The following is a 20,318-nucleotide window of genomic DNA, read 5'->3' on the forward strand; positions in this document are numbered from 1 at the left end:
TTAAGTAAAAAATGAACTAATGACAAAATTTCCCCTTAGTGTTTTTAATTCTGAAGTCGTGGTCCTGCCTCACACAGGAGTGAATGAGGGGGTTCACCAGATTTCCTTCAGACATCCCTTCCAGCGTGAATTATTCTGTGATTCTGTAAATTTATGTGTATAGTTTCATATCTAAGTTTCTGTGACTGATTATTGCCATCGCTCCTGTGAACTGAGCTGTCACGTGTAGGTTATGTAAAAATGTCCCTCAAACTTCAGGGAACAGTTGGTAGAATTCAGTCCCCATGTGTGCAGCCTGAGCTTGCACGTTCCTTCAAGTAACTGGGATCTCATACAGCAGTTAGGAAGCATCCCATTAGACACAGTGGCTACAGCTTTAGCATGACCTGTAAGCTTCTAAAAACATTGATATGCTGGCAATCCTGAGAGAAGCAGGTGAAACAGAATAATTAGGAAATTAAGTTTTCATTAATGTTATGCAAAAGATACCATACATGTTGTGTTTTCTTTCTACAGCTTAATGTCTGGGCTAGCAGCCCTGGATGCCAAGACTTCCAGTCGATTAGGTATCATAACTGTCACTTACTACCTGTGGACAACATTTGTGGCTGTGATTGTGGGAATAATTATGGTCTCCATTATCCATCCTGGTGGAGCGGCACAGAAGGAGAGCACTGAAGAGGGTGGAAAGCCCATCATGAGCTCTGCAGATGCACTGCTTGACTTAATCCGGTAACTACATTTATTCTTTCTGCTTTCTGAAGGTAACATTTTGTACATAACTGCACAAGGAACTGTGGCCTGTTGATAAGTTCTGAACCTAAGGATGAACATTTTTTTTAAATCAAGAAACAGAATCAATAAAATTTCAGAAGATGATTTTCAAGTTATCGGATGTTTACACTGGCTGTTTCTAGTAAAGTTTAAATGAATGGCCATCAGATAGATCAGAAGTACTAACAACACTGGGGTAGGTTTATTTTACCCCCACAGAATTGCATGTAGCCTGTACAGTTCATCATGAAGTCTTTTATTAAGGCCGAGACAGTATTAAAATGTACTGTTAATTTAAAGAAGGGCAGGTAGTTGTAATAGGCAAAACCTTAAATATAAGAGCTGAAATCCACATTTTTTCAGGAAACATTTCTTAGAAGTGCTGTTACAACTACTCATAGCAACTCTCCGATGAAGGACACAATTAGAAACACCACTGTTATGATCTTTTTAGTCCTTATTTTTATCACACTGTGTGTTCTGCTTTGTGGGTTTTTCCTGTTTGTTTTACTTTGTTTGGCAGAAGGGAGGGTTGCTCTTTCAGACCAGCATTAGAGCACTGATGGTATTTTTATAGCCTTGCCTGAATACCCCTCTTTATCTCAACATTTCGGGTGCTAGTGGGATTAGTCTCCTGACTGAACATTGTACGTGCCTCAGATTTACTTTACTCATGCAGAAAGACCAAATTTTGCCTTTGGTTGGTAGTTTTTCAAGCTGGTGATCTCATACTATAATGGGCAGAGGCATCTGGGCCCAGTGTGTGTGTATCTAAAACACAAAGAGTTCTCTTTGGAGTTCGACTTAATAAAATTGAAAATGTTGCACAGTTTGTCTTTCAAAAACTCAAATTCCTGACCCTGACAGGGTGTCAGTACACCAAGTACTTTAACTGGAGTTACTGGGACCTCAAATGAGAAGAAGCGGGGATGAAAATCTTATTAAAATCTTTTATTTCTCCTCCAAGCAGCACTTTGCCAGGCCATCTGAAACCCGCATGTTCTTCTATTGTATCATTGTCTTACTGAGAATGGGCCAAACAATGTTAGTCATAGAGCAGCAGCTGAGTACACTCTCTTTTGTAGCTTTCCGCAAAACCACCATCTTCTTCTGCAGTGGGAAGGTGCCCACTTCATGCATCTGTATCTCCCCAGTGACTTTGCTGTGATACATGTGCAGTGGAATTCACGCAGGTGTGTTTGTGGCATAACGTGAAGTCGCATTATTTTGTTTCTGCTACATAAAGGAGTAGAATTCCTACACCAAGGGGAAGGAACGGAACAAGTTACTGGAGCTTTGAATCCATTAGTATGACAGAGTAGCATAAGAAGTAAAAGGGAATTTAAGAAAACTTTAATCTTAATGATTGTCTTCATAGTGGCAGTGTTTGGAAATGCCTTCTGGCGTGCTGAGCTGTTTCTAAGGCCTCAGTCTTATAAAAGTAAAGGCATAGTGAGACATACGGTGCAATGTCACATCCAGATTCACCTTACAGCTGTCTCTGGAAAGGGTCACCCTACCCATAGGTTCCTGTCCCTGTCCTCACACCAGCCTAGTTGCTTTTTGAAACCCAGAGTAAACTAGTTCATGGAGATGAGTCAGATGTAAAGTACTTTGGGCATGCAAAATTTAAATTCAGTTCTACAGTACTATGTTTGCATAAAACTACCTAACGTCTGTATGATTGGAACCTGAGATGTGAGTTGCAATCTAATGTCTTCATCTCTGTCTGGCTAGTCCCTGTACACCACAGGTTTAGTGGGGAGGTCTGGGAATGCTTATTCTGCTGTGCCTCATTGCAGGTAAAATACTACATCCTGATCTAAACATTTGCAAATACCATCTATAATTTCATTTCCTACAAACATTTACCTGAGCCAATTATAATAGTTTGCATGCATATTTCAGGTGTTCATGTTTCCAACCAGGCAAGTGCTTTTAGTCTTCAAAAAAAGTCTTCACTGGTTTGTGCAGGTGTCCACAATGACAGGCCAATGAGCCACTCAATACTGAAGCTTAAAGAGGGAATAAAGCCCTCTCCTTTTGCTGTGCTAAGCAGCAGTCCCAGCTGCAATCTTTCTACCCCGAGTGCACAAAATGATGGTTTTCATTCCTCCACTACAGAAATAACCACATTTACTAAATAAATACATAAGACAACTGTGGGGAATGGGCTTTCAGCCTAGGCAAACACTATGAGTGAAATCCTGGCTCTGCTGAAGTCAATTGCAAAACTCCTAAATATCTATGTGGAAGTCTGGAATAAATGTAATGATGTGTCTGCTGGTTTGAGCTAGAAAAGCTGATCCTTTAGCTCAATGATAAATCACTTCCATTCACAGCTGGAGACCATCTTTTTAGGCCCAGATAGGCTTATCTTCTCAGTTCATTAATTTCCTCTCAATTTATCAATTGCATATGTGCACAGAAGTTTACCCAGGAAACATCTGGTATTCTGCAAATGAGGAATCCTAAATGTACAAGTGGAGAGATGATAGATGTGACATAATTGTGGGGTTTATTTGAAAAGCATGAATCTTGGCATGGTGATACACGTATTCACCCTCACTGATTTCAGATTTGAAGCCATTTTGAAATTATGAAATAGATTAGTATTTCTTGTGGTGTTATATATGACATTGTCAGGTCCGGAATTTTTGGCAGGGAGGATGTTGCTAGAATTTGAATTTCTGGAATTTTTGCATGAGGATTTTGCTTTTAGAAGTTGTTTTGATCAGAAATTAAAGAATGTACTGACTTAGCAATAAATGAAACCAAGAACTACCGCAGAGCCTCATGGTCATCCTAAACACTTGCAACATTGATCAATAATCACATTATTAGCCTGCATTATTTTGCAGACAGTGCTTCCCCTGTATATTTGTCTGCTATGTAAAAAAACAGCACTAAAATCTCCAGTGTGTGTGACTTGATTAGGACATAACAGTGATACTGCACTGCATACTTCTGAAATGGCTCTAAACCTCACATCAAGCAGGACATACATTATCTCATCAATATACTGAATTTCGTGCCTCAGAAATTGTATCTGCAAGTCAACCATTTTTTGCCACACTAAACAGAAGTACTTGACAGGCTTTCTTTCTAAAAGGGACCCCAAGAGTTTGGGGACAAGATATGTGGACATGAATCTGCCCCTACTGATTTCCTCCTAGATTCAGTCTGGACAGAGAGGCCAGTGAATGCAGCATAACAGAAGTGTTTTCAACATTCAGTTAGTCTTTATACCCAAAATCTTTAGTGCTGCTTTGGCCTTAAATGCCTGAATTTTTGCTTTAGTTTGATGCACCTTTAAACCAAACACATCTTCTGCTGTCTGTGGAAGATACCCATTGAAGACAGTAGTTCAACCTCCGCACCTGTGCAGGAGTCTCCTGTTCCACACCTTTCCCCTCTCTGCCAGCAGTGTGCCAGGATCTGGGCTAAGGACAAGTAATTCAGAAGGCAGCTGTGAGTCTGAAGCAACAGGAGATGCTGTTCTGAAGATGCTTCTCTGTTTAGCTGCTGCTTTATTACTACATTGAGACAGGTGTACAAATCTGCCTTCATTATATTCAAGGTTTCTGGTGCAAGAACTGCAAGGCTCATGAAGGTATATTTACTTCCATATTTAAAACTATAAATGCTCAGGCTAAGGATTGTCTCGTTTTCTTTAATGCACCAAAGTATCTGGTACTTTATGAATTTTAATGGATTTATTCTCATGATGTGCAATACTTCTGTGAGGTAGGCAAGGATCATTTTCCTTTCTTATAGCTAGAAAATGAAGATATTCAGAAAAGAGATTACCTCACTGAGGATTGCTGAAAAAAACCTGTGGTGCCAGAGGAAATATTCCCAGCTCAAACAAGACTTAGCAGGGGTCTTGTTCCAGGAATGTGGCTGTTGAGGCATCTCAATGGGATTAATAGCAATGAATCAAAACACATCTTTACCTTCTTTTTCCTGTATGAATTATTGAAATTACCTATTATGTCCCCAGAAATAAAAGAGTGAATTTTTAGTAGCCTTTTGTGAGTCAAGAAATGAAGAAAGGTGATAGATCAAGTGTTTAAAATAATTCAGACTTTGGGTGTTCAAAAGGACAAAAAGGGACATACTTACTGGAATAGCGTTCAATTTAAAATATTAGCTTTATTTAATTCTGCAACATATATTCATCTGAGAAGCAGAATAGAAAATGTCTATTATTTGGGGATGAACAGTTGTAAAACAAGATATATGACTCAGGACCACACTGTTTACATTAGCAGTTAATATTTCCACCACATTCTGTTGCCACCATCAAAATGCCTTTGATTTAGAAGGGTAAATCTTGTTGCAACCTAAATCATGCTGCTTGCTTTTGTCACCAAGGGAAACTAAATTTGGCTGGTGAGGTAAAAACAAACAAGCAAACACCATAAATATTCACGTGAGGAAACAAATCCCACCCAAACTGGGGGTTCACCCTCCTGTTCTAGAGAAGGCTGACTGCGTGTGCAGATCTCAGCACCAGCAAGTGCAGGTTCACGTATGTATTTAGTCTTCCTCAAGTCTAACCAGACAGCATGACATCACAAGCTTATTCAGATCAAAAGCTCCAAATAAAACAATTCAGTGAATACAATCAGGATTAAATCATGCCTAAACCTATGACATGAATCTGTACATTTCTGAAGTTTACTGGAAGGATAAGTCAGAGCATTTTAGCACTAAACATTCAGGATTGCATGCAATTTAATAGCAGGTACCGGGAAACTCAATCTGGCTTAACGAAGAGAGGGGTGGGGTTTTTATACCATTAATAGTTCGAAGAGGATATAAACATTGTAGAGGATTTATGTTTTCATGGGAACCCTGAGCACTCTTTAAAATCATTTCCTTTTCCACTTTTCAAGCTAAGGGCTATACTCTACTTTATAGAAATCGCGTTTCTTGAAAATAGGGCAGGAGAAAACCAATATCTGCTGTAGACTGGAAGAAGTCCAGGCTGTGCAGAAACAGAAATCACACTTTAAAAAGTTTACGGCTGAAAACTGAATTGTATATACATGCAGTAAGATATTTAAGAGTGCATTAAATGATCCAGGGTTTAAACTATGAAAGCACTTTTAAAAATAACTTTGCCCTACATTCATGTATCTTTTGCCAAAAGCCACTGTGTACTATGATAGAAGTATTTATCTGTTCCCCTATGGCAAACTACAATTTTTCACTCATTTCACATTGCCAGTTTTCTTTTATCTCACAAAACCAGCCTGGTACCAGCACTGCTCTGCACTGTATGTGACCAGATGTTTGCTTCTGATTTATTTTTTAGCAGTTCAAGCTGCATAGAGGCCCGAACCTCAAGTGTTTACAAAGGACTCTGAAGCCCCTAAATGCATGGTTCCTATGTGGCACAAAAAGGAAACCAACATGGAAAAAAGATAAATCCATGATGAAAACAATGCTGGGGAGATGGACGACAAAGCAGTTCCTGCTCTCTGGTCAGGAGGCCTTAGTCACAGAGGAGGAGGTGCATGGGGGCCAGGAGTTAAAACTGCATTAGGAAAGCTTCAACCCTGAAGGGGAATAAATCGTCCATCCTCCTGACAACTGGCCTGGACACCTTCCAATGTAAATGTACGCTTTTTATGAAATAACTTTGCCTTGCTGGAACCATAATGTTTTGGGCCTGTCATGCTACGTTTGATAGGATTCAGCCTTTTCAAGATTCCTAAAGATGTGATGTACTTGTGCTTCCACTCCAAAGAATTGTTTTCTCAGAAAAACAGAGCCCAGTTGGGGCTGTGTCAGGACCTTTTCTTTCAGAAGAAGCAGGGTAAGGAGGTTCACCCTCCAGATCCCTTACTGGAACTGAAAGGCCATGCAACAGTGTCACCCTCAGGACACATAAAAAGTCCACGTGTTTGGCAAAATGGTTCCACAATATGAGTTCTGCTCTGATCTGCAAAAAAGACAAGACAAAATGGCTTAGACTTGATTAGTGATTTTTGCATTCTATTACTATCTGATATCACAATAATGAGGACTTAAATGCCTCGTTAATTCTGCAAAAGCATTCTTTGGTCCTTCTAGCAAGAGGGAGTAAGATTGATACTGAGAAATGAGATGAGGCACTGGAGGTGACTTCTGACATTCAAGATGCATCTTCCTGTGGGCCCTGAGGTGGGTCGGTTGTTCAGTCTTGCTGAATTAAATTTTGCCCGTGATTTCAGAAGTGTAAACCCTGATGGAGCCCACTCACACCAGCAGGTAGCTATTTCTGATGTATACCTATAAGACTGAGGACAGTATTTGTGGCTCATGTGCTACAGTAACAGTAATCAGGAATCTACACCATTGATGATGAAGTCATGCAGAGGACAGCAAAGCATTGATTTTTTGAGATGAAGGCAATGTCACTGAGGAAGAAGAGGCATCTGACCTCAGCCTGTAGTAAATAGGAACCACAGTGCTGTTCAGTCTTGTGCACAGCTGAAAAACCTGGAAACTTTACAGTTGTCATGTCAAGCCAGTCAGACTCCATTTTTAATCTCTCTGTGGCCTTGCTGTATAGAGAGACACGGTAAGATCCCAGACACTGAAGTATTACTATACTGTCAAATACCCAGTCTTGCAAGCTCAGCTATGCTAGTTCAAAATTTGAGAGCAGAGTGTCCAAAGCTGTTTTATGCCCAGTGCAAATATAGGCCAATAAAATATTACAAGGATGCATATGTAGCAAAAATCCAGTCTGGTGGCTTCAATTCCACAGCTTGGGAGACTGCAGCCAAAGACTGTCTGGTGTGGCAGAGATTAGGTGCTGATAACATCAAAGTCTGAGAGCAAAACCAGATTGCTGCTGCAGAGCACAGCGTGCCCCAGAGGGAATTAGTGTTTTGAGTCAAGGAAACAACATCTGCTGTACTTGTGGCTGCTCTTACGCTCAGGCAGCTGGCCTAATTTCTTATTAAAAAGATCTGCAAGAGCTGAGTGCTTTGAGTTAACAGATGTTGCAGTCAGGACTAGAATGAGTATTTCATATATTCAGTAGTATAACTGCAACCAGAATTTGGCCTGTCATTTTCAATAGAATTTATCCAGCAGCCGTCAAACTGGCTGTCCCTGTAGCTGTAGGCTAGTGTTCTGTGGACAATTCAGCTAACAGCATGAGCAGGAAAACAGTTTAATAGTGTTGATATTTGTATCACTACTGTAGTTCTCAGAGTCAGCAAACTTCTGAAGAGAGTAAGAGGGCTCCTGCATCCTGAGGGCAGTGTCAAGGCACAGCCTGAGCTGAAAAAGGGCTTCTTCCTAACACAATTCAGCTTCCTAAAGCATTGGGAAACTCGGGAAGCAAAATCAAGCTAATAATGTTAATTGGTAGGTTAATTGCTGGGAGACAATGGAGAAGGAAAGAGGACCTCCCACTTCTGGCAGTGGTAAGGTGCTAAGTAGTCCTGGGCGTAAGGGGAAGCTGCACTCTCAGAGCTACTCCTTAGACCAGGTACTGTCTATACTTGATATAAATCTTCAGGATTTACCTCAAATTCTACAGCTATCACATTGCAGAACACGTGTTGCTTTAGTCATACACACACATTTCTGACTCAATACATCCTTACATCTGAATCCTCTTATCCCATACAGAATGAACCAGCCTGTGTACCAGAGCAGGTCGTAGTCAAAGGCAGCGTTTAGTAGGTCACTTCAGCAAATGCAGGCTAGGTGAGCTGTGCCAGCTCTGGCTCGACAGCTCATGGTCTGTGGAAGGTTCACTGAGGTGATACTGAAGATTCATGCACACTGAGGTGATACTGAAGATTCATGCACATTCACTCTTTTAGCCTGTGTTGAATGCTCCTGCTCTGTCTGCCAGAATTCCTGAAGCAGAAGATGCCCTGAGAAATGTTCTTCCACGGGGCAGGCAGTATTTAGCTCTTAATTTTTTATGTAACCGGAAACCATATGTCTCAGTTTCTGTTTTACAATCATATCCATGTCTTTTAGACCTAAATTTATCTATGTTCCACACCAGCCTCACTCACTGTTATTCACTATATTTAAGTCCATATTATTATGTGAAATTATTTCTGCTAGGAATGCTGAATTGTGCCACTGAGGTTAGAGGCAATATTGCTTGTACTAGAGAAATGAATCCCAGATCACTCTAAGTTTCCTGCACTATTATTTTGTGTCCTGTATCTTGTAAGCAATCTGAAAGCAATGCTGGAAATTTAGAAGTATTTTATCTACTTAGCTTTCTTAATTGAATAAACACAACAGCATTTATAGGTGGCAACAGCAATGAGTAGCTCAGCTTGAGTTATTACTTCATAAGTACTGACAATGTCTTTAATTCAATATATGTCAGTGAAAAACACAGTGCCTGTTGTGAGTAGAGAGACAGCCTCACTTTATGATCCCGATACCAGATCCATGTGAGTAGATCTTTGTCTTGTCCAGAATTGCGGTAAAGCTAGCAGAGATCTGCAGGGGCCAGTCTGATTGTGGGCTGGATGCCTGGAAGATAGGTGGGCAGAGATCAACAGGCTGCAACACCCTGCCGTTAGTTTTGTACTATGTTTGCGCGAATGCAAGTGTCTGGATTTTGAGCTAGACTGAAGCTCCCAGCCCAGCCAGCACTCCCCAGTGCTCAGGTTCGGTAGGCCAGAGACCCACAGGAGAGCTGCCCTGGGGCCACCAGCCTGGCCAGCAGTGGTGAGGATCCCGCCAGCCCTCCTTATCCCGGTTCCCAGGTAAAAAGTCAAATCCTCCACTCCCAGTCTCACTTCAGTCTCTTGTTCCGAAACATTCCCAGGAGATCCCAGCCAAACATCCAGCTCATGGCTGGAAATAGCAATGTGCAGCAAAACACACCCCTACAGCGAGAATTTCCCCAGTGTTTTTGAAGAGGCCTGACAAACAAAAAACACTCCCAGTCCTCCCCCAGCTCTAGGTGACAGTTTGATACTTTATTCTCATTAATTGTTTTTAGTCCATTAGAGTTCTCGTCCACAAATTGCTCTCTTGAATGTTTTTAATTAACAAAACAAAATTTTTGGCTAATACTGGATTTTTTCAATCCAAGTAAACCAGCTTAAAATAAAAAATAAGGCAAAGCTCTGGCAAACACATTGAGGTCAGCCCTTCACTAGATAAATTGTGTAACTCTGGTAAGGCTAGTCTCAAAGACTGGATCACAGTGCATAATATATTAAAAAATATTGGGAGAATTCCAGCATCCAGTATTAAGTGGGTAGTTGTAATTCCTGCAGGATAAAGAATGATAAAGAAACAAAATGCTTTAATCCTCCACAAATTTGTCAAGCATTTAATCTAGCTACTAACCGTATGATATTTCCTTTCTCGAGCAGTCTTAATTTGTTCTTAATTCTACTAATTAGGACTATAAAACCAAGGGAGAAAATGGAAATCATCAGCAATTAAATTCATATTTCTTTGTAAAGCTACAGCTCATAAATGATGTTCACATTCAGAGCTGTGCAGGAATTCATAATTCACCTTGACACAGCAGGTCAGAGCACAATCATCACACTAACACTGTGCGCTCCTGTAGCACCTTTCATCTGATCATCTCAAATCACAAAACAAAGACAATTTCATACTAATGAAGCTTTTAACAATCTGGAAGCAGAACTCCCTTGTGAGGCATAATAAGGCAGTAATCGTCTTTTCTCTCCAGTGCTTCCCTCTCCTATGAACATCCTCTCCGTCCTCCCAGGTCCAGCCCCATCCAGCTGTTTTGCAGTCAGTCCCTGGTGTCAGCCAAGCCCCCAAGGCTCGGGCAGAAGGTTGTTTCTGCATCTGATAGGAAAGTGATGCACAGCTGGCTGTTGTTCGTGTCTTGCTTTGGCTACAGATTCAACATTTGAATCAGAGAATCGTCAGCTTTATGGATGATTTTCAGAGATAACCCAATGCTTTGCGCTGCTATTACCAGTGTGCAAGCTCTCTCGATGGCAGCAAAGCACTCAGACGCACAGCACTGCTTGCAATGGTGCAGGGAGTGTTCTTCATCGCTAAGCACATCACTACCCAGTGCCTTCAGAGTCTTAAGCTAAATCACTCCAATTAAATGAAAGTGTGTACAAAGGGAATGCATTAGTTTAACTAAAACTTGCTAACTTATGCTAATTTCTGTGTATGGAAAGATGGACTAGATGACTTTTAAAGGTGCCTTGCAACCCAACCCGTTCTATGATTCTATATGGCCAAAGCTGCTGTCGTCTGCTACCACGTCCCCATAGCACACAGCCATCATCGTACCTAGGGCTCTTAAGCAGGATTGGTAAAATGGAAGGAGATGCTGCAGGGCACAGCACAGCTCGTGTATGCTGTTATGCCGCAGGAATGCCAGGTAGCAGATCAGGTTGCTGAATTCTTTTGCCTCCACAGAGGCGCAGAAAGGCCAGGACTGTTAAACAAGTGTAACTAAAGTGCTGCACATCAACCTCATATCTTGCCTGGTAGGAACTTGTCTGAGTAACACTAGTTTGTCATAAAGAAACAGCCTTACTGAAGTGACATACAATGCCTTTGTGACGTGGCTTGTCTGCTCTCACACAGCAGGCCAACAAACTCCCCCCATTTTCAATCATCTGTTTCAATCATTAGACAGTACTACTACTCTTTAACTAAAATTCTTCTCCCTCTACTTTACCCTGAAAAGGATAATTCATTATCTCTTTGTAGCAGTTGCTCTTAGTGCCTGATGCTACTGAAACAGATTCTACCTCATAATTTGAAGTGTGACCATCATGTCATGTTATGATCACTTAAAATAGAAATAAAATTCTTTTTTCTAAGCCAGTGCTGCACAGTAAGATGCTGCGACTCCATTAGCAGCAGGCATATGCTGCTGCTGCAAAGAGGAAAGCAGGTCTGGAAAATGGCTCACTCCAGCATGTATTTCACTATATATAGATATATATAGCAATTCTCTTTGGAATGTGCATGAGCTTTTCACATATACTTAGGTGTTGTCCTGTCTTAGGGCTTGAGCTGCACTTTGAATAAAAAATGTTTTGGTTAGAGAATACAGGAGTGTCTCCTTGCATAAATTTATGTATATGAAAGCATATAAATGGGTCATAGACTGTCGCTGTCTTCTGCCCATAGGTTCAGAACTTTGAAAATGATCCTATTAGACTCATCCCACAAATCTTGATTCCCAGACGCTGCATGGAAATACATTACTTTGTAGCTTTTTTGCCCATCTATACTATGATTCCTCTTTGAAGCCTGTAGAGGGTGTGCTCTGCATTTCGAATTACGATTGAATGTCTTTCTGCAAAGTAGTAATCTAGCTCGAACCGAAGTTACAGAAAGTCAGAAAAGATGACAACAAGAGTCCCTTTTGGAATTGAGAATCTATTGGTCTCCCTGCAGATCTCACAGCATATGGTCATTGCCTTCCTCTGTAGTTCACTTATGAGCAAAGACGAAGCTGTTTGCCTCACTTCAGACTCTTGTTCTGAAGCCTTGGGAACCATATTAAAATAAAATTTATCAGAGACTGTGCAGCTCTAATCTCAATTCTTTTAATCAGGAACGAGATGTTCTTTTTCAAAAGAAAATTGTTCATGACCAAACCACTGCAATGTCTACATCACTTATAATTTTAGTGATGAAAGTGTATCAGGAGGTACTACAGCTTACGAGTCATCTCACAGGAGTACGTAGAAATCCCAGAGTAGCTTGCAGCACGCAGGAGTCTCAGGAATACATCCCTGAACACTGACTTTGTCTTCAGCAGCTCATTATATAAGTAGGGAAGATAAAATATGGAATAAAGGAATATTCTTCTCCCCAGTTAGCAGATGGGGAAGAGAATGATAGCAGTTATGTTGCCCCAGTTACAACATGGAGAATGTGGCAGAGACGGACACTGAAACTAGAGCTCCTGGTCTCACTCCAGGTATTTAGAAGCAAGTCCCAAAATTTTATTCTGAGGAACTGTCTCTCTGTTGAACCTTGCTCAGTCAGGTACAGCTGTATGGCACCAGTGGGAGAGAGTGGCAGTCTTCTGCACCCGTCCAGCCCTTGCTCTCTAGGAGGGTAAACAACTGATTTATCGTGGGACACCCAAGTCACGGTAAACAGAAGTTGTTTTCAGTTCCATAGAAATTATTCTTTTATTTGTTCATTTTTAGGAACATGTTTCCAGCCAATCTTGTTGAGGCCACATTCAAGCAGGTAAGTGGCTATGTTCCTTTTACCACTGATGAAAGAGATGAGCCAGCATCATATAAAACATGTATCTTCATAAAACAGAATCCAGATACAGACATTGTGTGTTATTTCAGATACTGTTAGTGGCTTCAGCATTTAGGAATTAATGAGTCCCAAGCCTCAGCAGCCTTGGTATCCAAAGGCAAAACAAACAAGCATAAAATGCACAGTGTGACTAGAGAATAGACATGTGCACCTACGTCAGCTCCACCTCCACCTGAGGCCAGATCTTTGAGGACTGTGAGAAAGGTGCTGTAGGGGAGCAGAACAATTTATGCCAGCATGCCTAGAGCATGGTTTCTCTTACCATGGGACTGCAGTCACAGAGTAGCTGGAATCTCTTTAAGAGTGCACAGTACCACTGTGCAAAGGAAGAACAGCAACAAAATAATGTATTTGGGAAGAACCTAATTACTCAGATTGGAATGTGGCCAGAAAAACCTTATCTAAAAGTTCTGAGTGAGCAAGAGGCATGGCTATATTTATTTCACCTGAGGGAGTATTTCATGGGAACCTTACCTCTGGTGAGACAAAGAGAAGGATGCTCAGAACCTCTAGGGAGTCATTGCTGGTTTGGTCTTATAGGAAAGTAGCTCTGTCAGGAGATGGTGTGTTTGCTGCACAAGGGTGTGATTATAGTAAACTCTGATTTTGCTACGCTTTTCCAAAGATTCAACTGTTTTTAAAGATTTTAGCAGCATAGGAACAGTAGCTGTCATTCTTATCGCTTAAGTGATCTGGATGTCCACAAATCCATGGGCCCCGATGGAATGCACCCACAAGTGCTGAGGGAGATGGCAGATGTCATTGCTGAGCCACTCTCCATCATCTCTGAGAGGTCCTGGAGGACAGGAGAGGTGCCTGAGGACTGGAGAAAGGCCAATGTCACTCCAATCTTCAAAAAGGGCAAGAAGGAGGGCCCAGGGAACTACAGGCTGGTCAGCCTCACCTCCATCCCGGGAAAGGTGATGGAGCAGCTTATCCTGGAGGCCATCATCAAGCAAGTGGAAGAAAAGAAGGTTATCAGGAGTAGTCAGCATGGATTCACCAAGGGGAAATCATGCCTGACCAATCTGATAGCTTTCTACAATGACATGACTGGCTGGGTAGACGAAGGGAGAGCCGTGGATGTTGTCTACCTTGACTTCAGCAAGGCTTTCGACACAGTCTCCCATGATATCCTCCTAGGGAAGCTGAGGAAGTGTGGGCTGGATGAGTGGTCGGTGAAGTGGATAGAGAACTAGCTGAATGGCAGAACTCAGAGGGTTGTCATCAGCGGTGCTGAGTCTAGTTGGAGGCTGGTAACAAGTGGTGTCCCCCAGGGGTCAGTACTGGGCCCAGTCTTGTTTAACTTCTTCATCAACGACCTGGATGAAGAGTTAGAATGTACCCTCAGCAAGTTTGCTGATGACACCAAACTAGGAGGTGTGGTAGATACACCAGAAGGCTGTGCTGCCATTCAGCGTGACCTGGATAGGCTGGAAAGCTGGGCAGAGAGGAACCTGATGAGGTTCAACAAAGACAAATGCAGGGTCCTGCACCTGGGGAGGAACAACCTCATGCACCAGTACAGGCTTGGGGTGGACCTGCTGGAGAGCAGCTCTGCGGAGAGGGACCTGGGCGTCCTGGTGGACGACAGGTTAACCACGAGCCAGCAGTGTGCCCTGGCTGCCAAGAAAGCCAATGGGATCCTGGGGTGCATCAAGAAGAGTGTGGCCAGCAGGACGAGGGAGGTTCTCCTTCCCCTCTACACTGCCCTAGTGAGGCCTCATCTAGAGTACTGTGTCCAGTTCTGGGCTCCCCAGTTCAAGAAAGATGAAGAGCTACTGGAGAGAGTCCAGCGGAGGGCTACGAGGATGGTGAGGGGACTGGAACATCTCCCCTACGAGGAGAGGTTGAGGGAGCTGGGCTTCTTCAGCCTGAAGAAGAGAAGGCTGCGAGGGGACCTTATAAATGCTTACAAATATCTGCAGGGTGGGTGTCAGGAGGATGGGGCCAAGCTCTTTTCAGTGGTGCCCAGTGACAGCACAAGGGGCAATGGGCACAAACTGAGGCACAGGAAGTTCCGTCTGAACATGAGGAAGAACTTCTTCCCTCTGAGGGTGACGGAGCACTGGAACAGGCTGCCCAGGGAGGTTGTGGAGTCTCCTTCTCTGGAGATATTCAAGACCCGCCTGGACGCGGTCCTGTGCAGCTTGCTGTAGGTGACCCTGCTTCGGCAGGAGGGTTGGACTAGATGACCCACAGAGGTCTCTTCCAACCCCTACTATTCTGTGATTCTGTGATTCTGTGATTCTTTAACATGCAGCCTTGTTGAAACACAGCACTTAGGAGGTGTCATTAAACTATTAATTCCTGCTGGGATATTGTAATAAAAGCTGTTTTGTTTTCTTTCAGTATCGCACCAAGAGTATTCCCATCATTAAATCTAACAAAGCGTCATCTGAAAGCACCACTCGTCGCATTATAATATATGGAGTCCAGGATGAGAATGGATCCAATGTCCAGAATTTTGCCTTGGATATCACTCCTCCTCCTGAAGTGATTTACAAGTCAGAACCAGGCACTAGTGACGGCATGAATGTGCTAGGGATCGTGATATTCTCTGCCACAATGGGTAGGTTTTAGACATGTTTGGTTCGTAATAATCCAAGTATCCATTCAAGAGAAAAAGATACAGGGGCTGGGTTGTTTGGTTTCTCAATTCACCTTTGTTGACTGCTTCTATCTAAACTTTGTGGGGGAAAAGGCAAGACTGTTACAGAGCTGTTCTCCTAACCTTTTGAGATAAACTTTCAAAATCCTTGATGACTTTTGTGCCATGCAGTTCTGTTTTCTGTGCGTGCACACACATTCTTTTTGTTTTTATTTTCTTCTGGATTATTTTGAGCTTTTATTTATGAACATTTTTCCTGACTGTAAGAAACACTAATACAATGTGCTCAGAGGAGGTAGGAATTACTATACCAGGTCAGACCCTGCCAATATTCTGTTTCCCTCTCTGGCCAGTAGCAGAAATCCCAGAGAAAGTTTCAAGGAGTTCTGAAATAAACAGATCTGTAACAGACTTTCTTTCCAAATCCCAGGAAGTTAACACAATTCTAATGCCCAGAGCTCCAGGTGTTGTATTACAGGAACAGAGAACTTCCCACACTGCTCTTGGTTCAGGGGGCATCAGGCTGAGACACCACCACCCCACCACTCCACCCCTGCTCTCATGGCCGGACGTTTCACCCCTGCAGCTTGCAGTCCAAGAAAAACCTGCTCCCAGACCAACTCCTTGGCTAAAGTTCCCCCACTAAGCAGAAAATTATGTTAGCCCTGGAACCTGCCCTGTCTGTTGTCCTTGCCCAATCTTAGTCACATTTTATGACATTATTAGTGTGGAACATAACTGTCACTTATCTATATAAGAACATGATTCAGATAATGAGCCTCAGTGATATCTCGAATCAGTGAGCTACAAAGGTATATTGTTTTATCAGTTCTAAATCTGTGGATCTTCTCTTTGATTGCAACATCTTGATTTTATTTTTGCCATCTTGCAATGCTGATAGTTATAAACCATCTAGTAGCTTACCACAGTGGGCTCTAAAACTTCTGTCTGGCTAACTTAATCAGTTGCACTTGCTGGAGGAACTCCTTGGTGCCATGTGTGTTATATTATGTTTGTGGATTTGAAAGAGGCAATTTAAACAAACATGCCCTAGTTAATCATAAAGTTCTAATGATTTTTACAAGAAAATGCTGATCAAATTTTCCTTATCTAAGTTTATTATTGGAAGTTAATCTTGTCAGCAGAGGTAGTTCCATAAAACATCTTTGACTGTATTTAGTGTATTATGGTTCATATCAGCACAAGGGGTCAAAAATCAGGTCTGGAATTAACAGATTTGTCTCTCCTTTTTTAGTTTCTCCAGAGGGTGGTATTCCACATGCAGCACTGCTGGAAATTGACTGTGCCCCAGTTTGTAGTATTTTATAGTCAACTCCCAAAGTACAATTCCCAAATGTCACAGCAGACACTATTCCAGCTAAAAAAGTATTGGATATGAATGAATTAATTACAAGTCTTGTTAGGATCAAGGGCAACTTTATACTTCTGAGAACAGAAGATCAATCATTGTCTTCCCAAAACTGAATGTATTACTTTTACCATGCCCCTAAGTCTTGCTGGCCTGGGGCTCCCAAGATGGAAGCTGAGAGCTGGTTTCGTCCCAGCTGATGTATAGAAAATGTACTGCCAGTACCACCACGTGCAGCGTAGCCCCAGCTGCTGAGTCAGCTCTGACTGCATTAGCTGTGAACAAACCTGAGATGTTAAACCCTCAAAGCTTGTCATCTACCAGTGACTGTTTCAGACTGTCATTTTGAACAAAGGATGCAGCCAAACATTTACCACTGTCTTCAGCTTTCTGCACCCCCCAAAAAATGGAAGCAATGAAACAGAAGACATGTGGCTTGAATCTCTGTGAAAGAATAGCATCCTTCCAAAGTGTTTATTTATTGAAAAAAAAGGTATGGAGGCCTTGGTGCTTTGTAACAGTTTTGCTCACTTTGGCTGAGTCTTATTTGCAGAAAGGTATTTTTGCACCACCTTGACATAGAGAACCAGCATTAGGGTGGGTATGAGTTCTCATTACAGCTTCTTTAAGGTCCTTGAACAGCATCAGAATAGCACAAAGGGACAAGAATTTAGACCAGACCTAACTGTCTTTTCCTTTTCCTGAAGTGGGAGCTGAATTGCTTAATAATCTCAGTCCAGGAATAAATGCTGTGCATGAACGACTGGACTTCTTTGCCAGGCATGCATTAAAATGGGCAACATTTGACAGGCAGAGTGTGAGGCCAGGCCACATGAAAAGCCTTGATGCTGGGCTCAGCTGTGACTAGCTGTGTTACCTCTTCTCACACAGTGTGCAGGAATTTCTGGTAGAGATTGTCACAAGTGGCTAAGCGCTGAGACATCCGACCTTTTTTTCTTGGAGAAGCACACGTTATTTATTCTCTGCAAGGCAAATGTTTGCACTGAAACAGAACTTGGTACACCAGGGCTGCAGACAGAGGGCCCCAGTCCTGGCTGCTCCCCTGTCTATCCCCACCAGTAGCCACATGCTTAGGTAGGACAGTGTTTTAAAGAGCAAATTTCACTTATTCCTGTAAAATAAAAAAGAAGGCATTTCTTCTTTTTGGCATTATGCAGAATCAGAAGCCGAGACTCCTGTAAAACTGCCACCAATCAGGCTAGAACAGCTGAACTGTATTTAATGTCCCATTACCGAAGATGAGCAACATGTTTAATAAAAGAGTGTTGTTTTCTGACCTAAAAGTTATAGCTTGCATGAATATAAACGGGCTTACAAACCCACATCTTGAATGTGCTGTTATTGTGAAATCCCTGGATAAAACAGCTGAAAGCCTCCCTCCCTGCCTCGGGAGGGGATTGCCCTGGAAGCGGTGCTGCCTGAGACGTGGCTTGCAAGCACAGATGTGGGCTCCGAGGGCCAGAGCCCAGGCTCCCACTCAAAGCAAGGACACTGCATATCCAGAGCACGTGGCAGCACGCACCCCACACACAGCCCCCTGCTTCCCCATGAAACTCCCTTCAAAGGCAGTCTCACTCAGTGCAGCGAGCTTTTGAAGTGCTCCCTTGAGCAATCAACTTGGTCACTCATAATCCTTTCAGGGAGTGATGGCAGAAAATAAATAAAACAGGAAAATTATGTCTATTTATATGCGTTATTGGAAACTAACACTGTCTGGAGAATATATGATTAGATGACACATCCCAGAGCTGTATGTTTTTTTCCTTTCTAGTTCTGGGTGCACATAAATGGGGTTTTTTTGCTTTGTTCTTTGCTGGTTACTCTGTATAGCAATTTGGCTTTCTTCTGATGAATTTACATTTCCTTACCTCCCCCAACTTTGCAAAGCCTGACTGATTATGAAGATTGGTTGTAGACAGATAATTACTAAAAATAAGATGGAGACTCCCTTACTAATTCCCCATTACCAGAATAAACCTCAAATACTGGCTTTGCCCCAGGAGTGTCTCATGGGTGCTGCCCTGTTGTACGCAGCGCACAGCAGTAAGGCAGACTGTGGGCAGAGACAGCTTCCTTTGCTAGAAATATGTTTTTCAGTTTGTCTTTCATTGGTCCCTCAGAGCAGGTAAATCCTTCTCAGGGCTCTATGAAAGACAGTTAAGGAAACGGGCTTGCTACTAGAGGGGCTAAATCTACAGCACAAAAGTTTGTGCCTCCACAGGGAAACTTTCAGGGAACTGCAAAAGAAGAAACCACCCAGCTAGGGGAGAGAGCCCTGGATGGAGCCAAAGCAGAAAGGCTATGGCCTGGCACTCCTGTGTTTGTGTAACGTGAGATTTTCACATACCACCTCTGTTTATACAGCACAAAGATCTATATTCATCCAGGCATCTCCCACTCAGTTCACTTTGAATTAAAGCAGGGGATGAAAGCGCTGGGGCTTTGCATGAAGGCACCTGAGAAATTAAACCTGGATGCCTTTATTTGCAGGTATAATGTTGGGAAGAATGGGGAACAGTGGTGTTCCTTTGGTCAGCTTTTGCCAGTGTTTAAATGAATCTGTCATGAAGATAGTGGCAGTTGCTGTTTGGTAAGTAACTGTTCTAGAAAAAAATAATTTTTTTTTTATATTAGTAAGAAAATTTCAACAGAAGAGGATGCACAGAAATCTCATAAACTTATTTCCAGGGAAATAAATGAGGGTGAATGATGCTCAGCTTTGTGGGGCCTCAGCATCTGAAGGAAGATACATACACACATCCTGTCCCTGGCTTGTGCTGTCATTTTTCCAGAGGCACCCTATATATTACTCCCAAATAACAAAACATGGTATAGCTGTGGGGGTGTGTGCTGTGTGTGCTAGAGGCACTGCCAATCTTTGGGCATGCTGAGAGGGATTGTAATACACCCAGCCCACACAAGGGAGAAGCGTGATGAGATGCTCAAGCTGGTACTTCCACCCTTACAGCAGTGCTCCACTAGAAATGCTAGCCTGGCTTCAGCTTGCTTAGGAGAGGGCTGGGCTCTTGTGCTGACGTGACTGTACTGCTGTTAGCATCGTTGCTGCTAGCTCGGCTGTCTCTGCATTGAACAGCGCAATGGAGATGATACACCGAGAGTGCTTGGCACTTGGGATGTCTCCAGTCAGCACAACAGCCCTCCATGGAATATTCTAGGGCATGTCACTTAGAAAAAGCCTTCAGGGCAATCCTAAATTACACTGAGACCCAGTTAGACCTGCCAATCCCCCTGCCC

At 42.6% G+C, this 20,318-nt stretch overlaps 1 protein-coding gene across 2 annotated transcripts in view; it reads left to right on the plus strand.

The window, feature by feature from the left end:
* Window positions 1–20,318, plus strand: part of SLC1A7 (solute carrier family 1 member 7) — a 59,850-nt gene that overhangs the window by 19,662 nt on the left and 19,870 nt on the right. Inside the window, exons 3-6 of one of the 2 annotated variants that reach the window (XM_009939747.2) lie at window positions 517–732; window positions 12,939–12,981; window positions 15,415–15,634; window positions 19,554–19,653. In XM_009939747.2, the coding sequence (XP_009938049.1) occupies window positions 517–732; window positions 12,939–12,981; window positions 15,415–15,634; window positions 19,554–19,653 (579 nt within the window). The remainder of the gene's footprint in view (window positions 1–516; window positions 733–12,938; window positions 12,982–15,414; window positions 15,635–19,553; window positions 19,654–20,318) is intronic. The other variant, XM_075424038.1, reaches the window with a different exon arrangement.

This window comes from Opisthocomus hoazin, chromosome 6, assembly GCF_030867145.1.
Source record: "Opisthocomus hoazin isolate bOpiHoa1 chromosome 6, bOpiHoa1.hap1, whole genome shotgun sequence".
NCBI lineage: Eukaryota > Metazoa > Chordata > Aves > Opisthocomiformes > Opisthocomidae > Opisthocomus > Opisthocomus hoazin.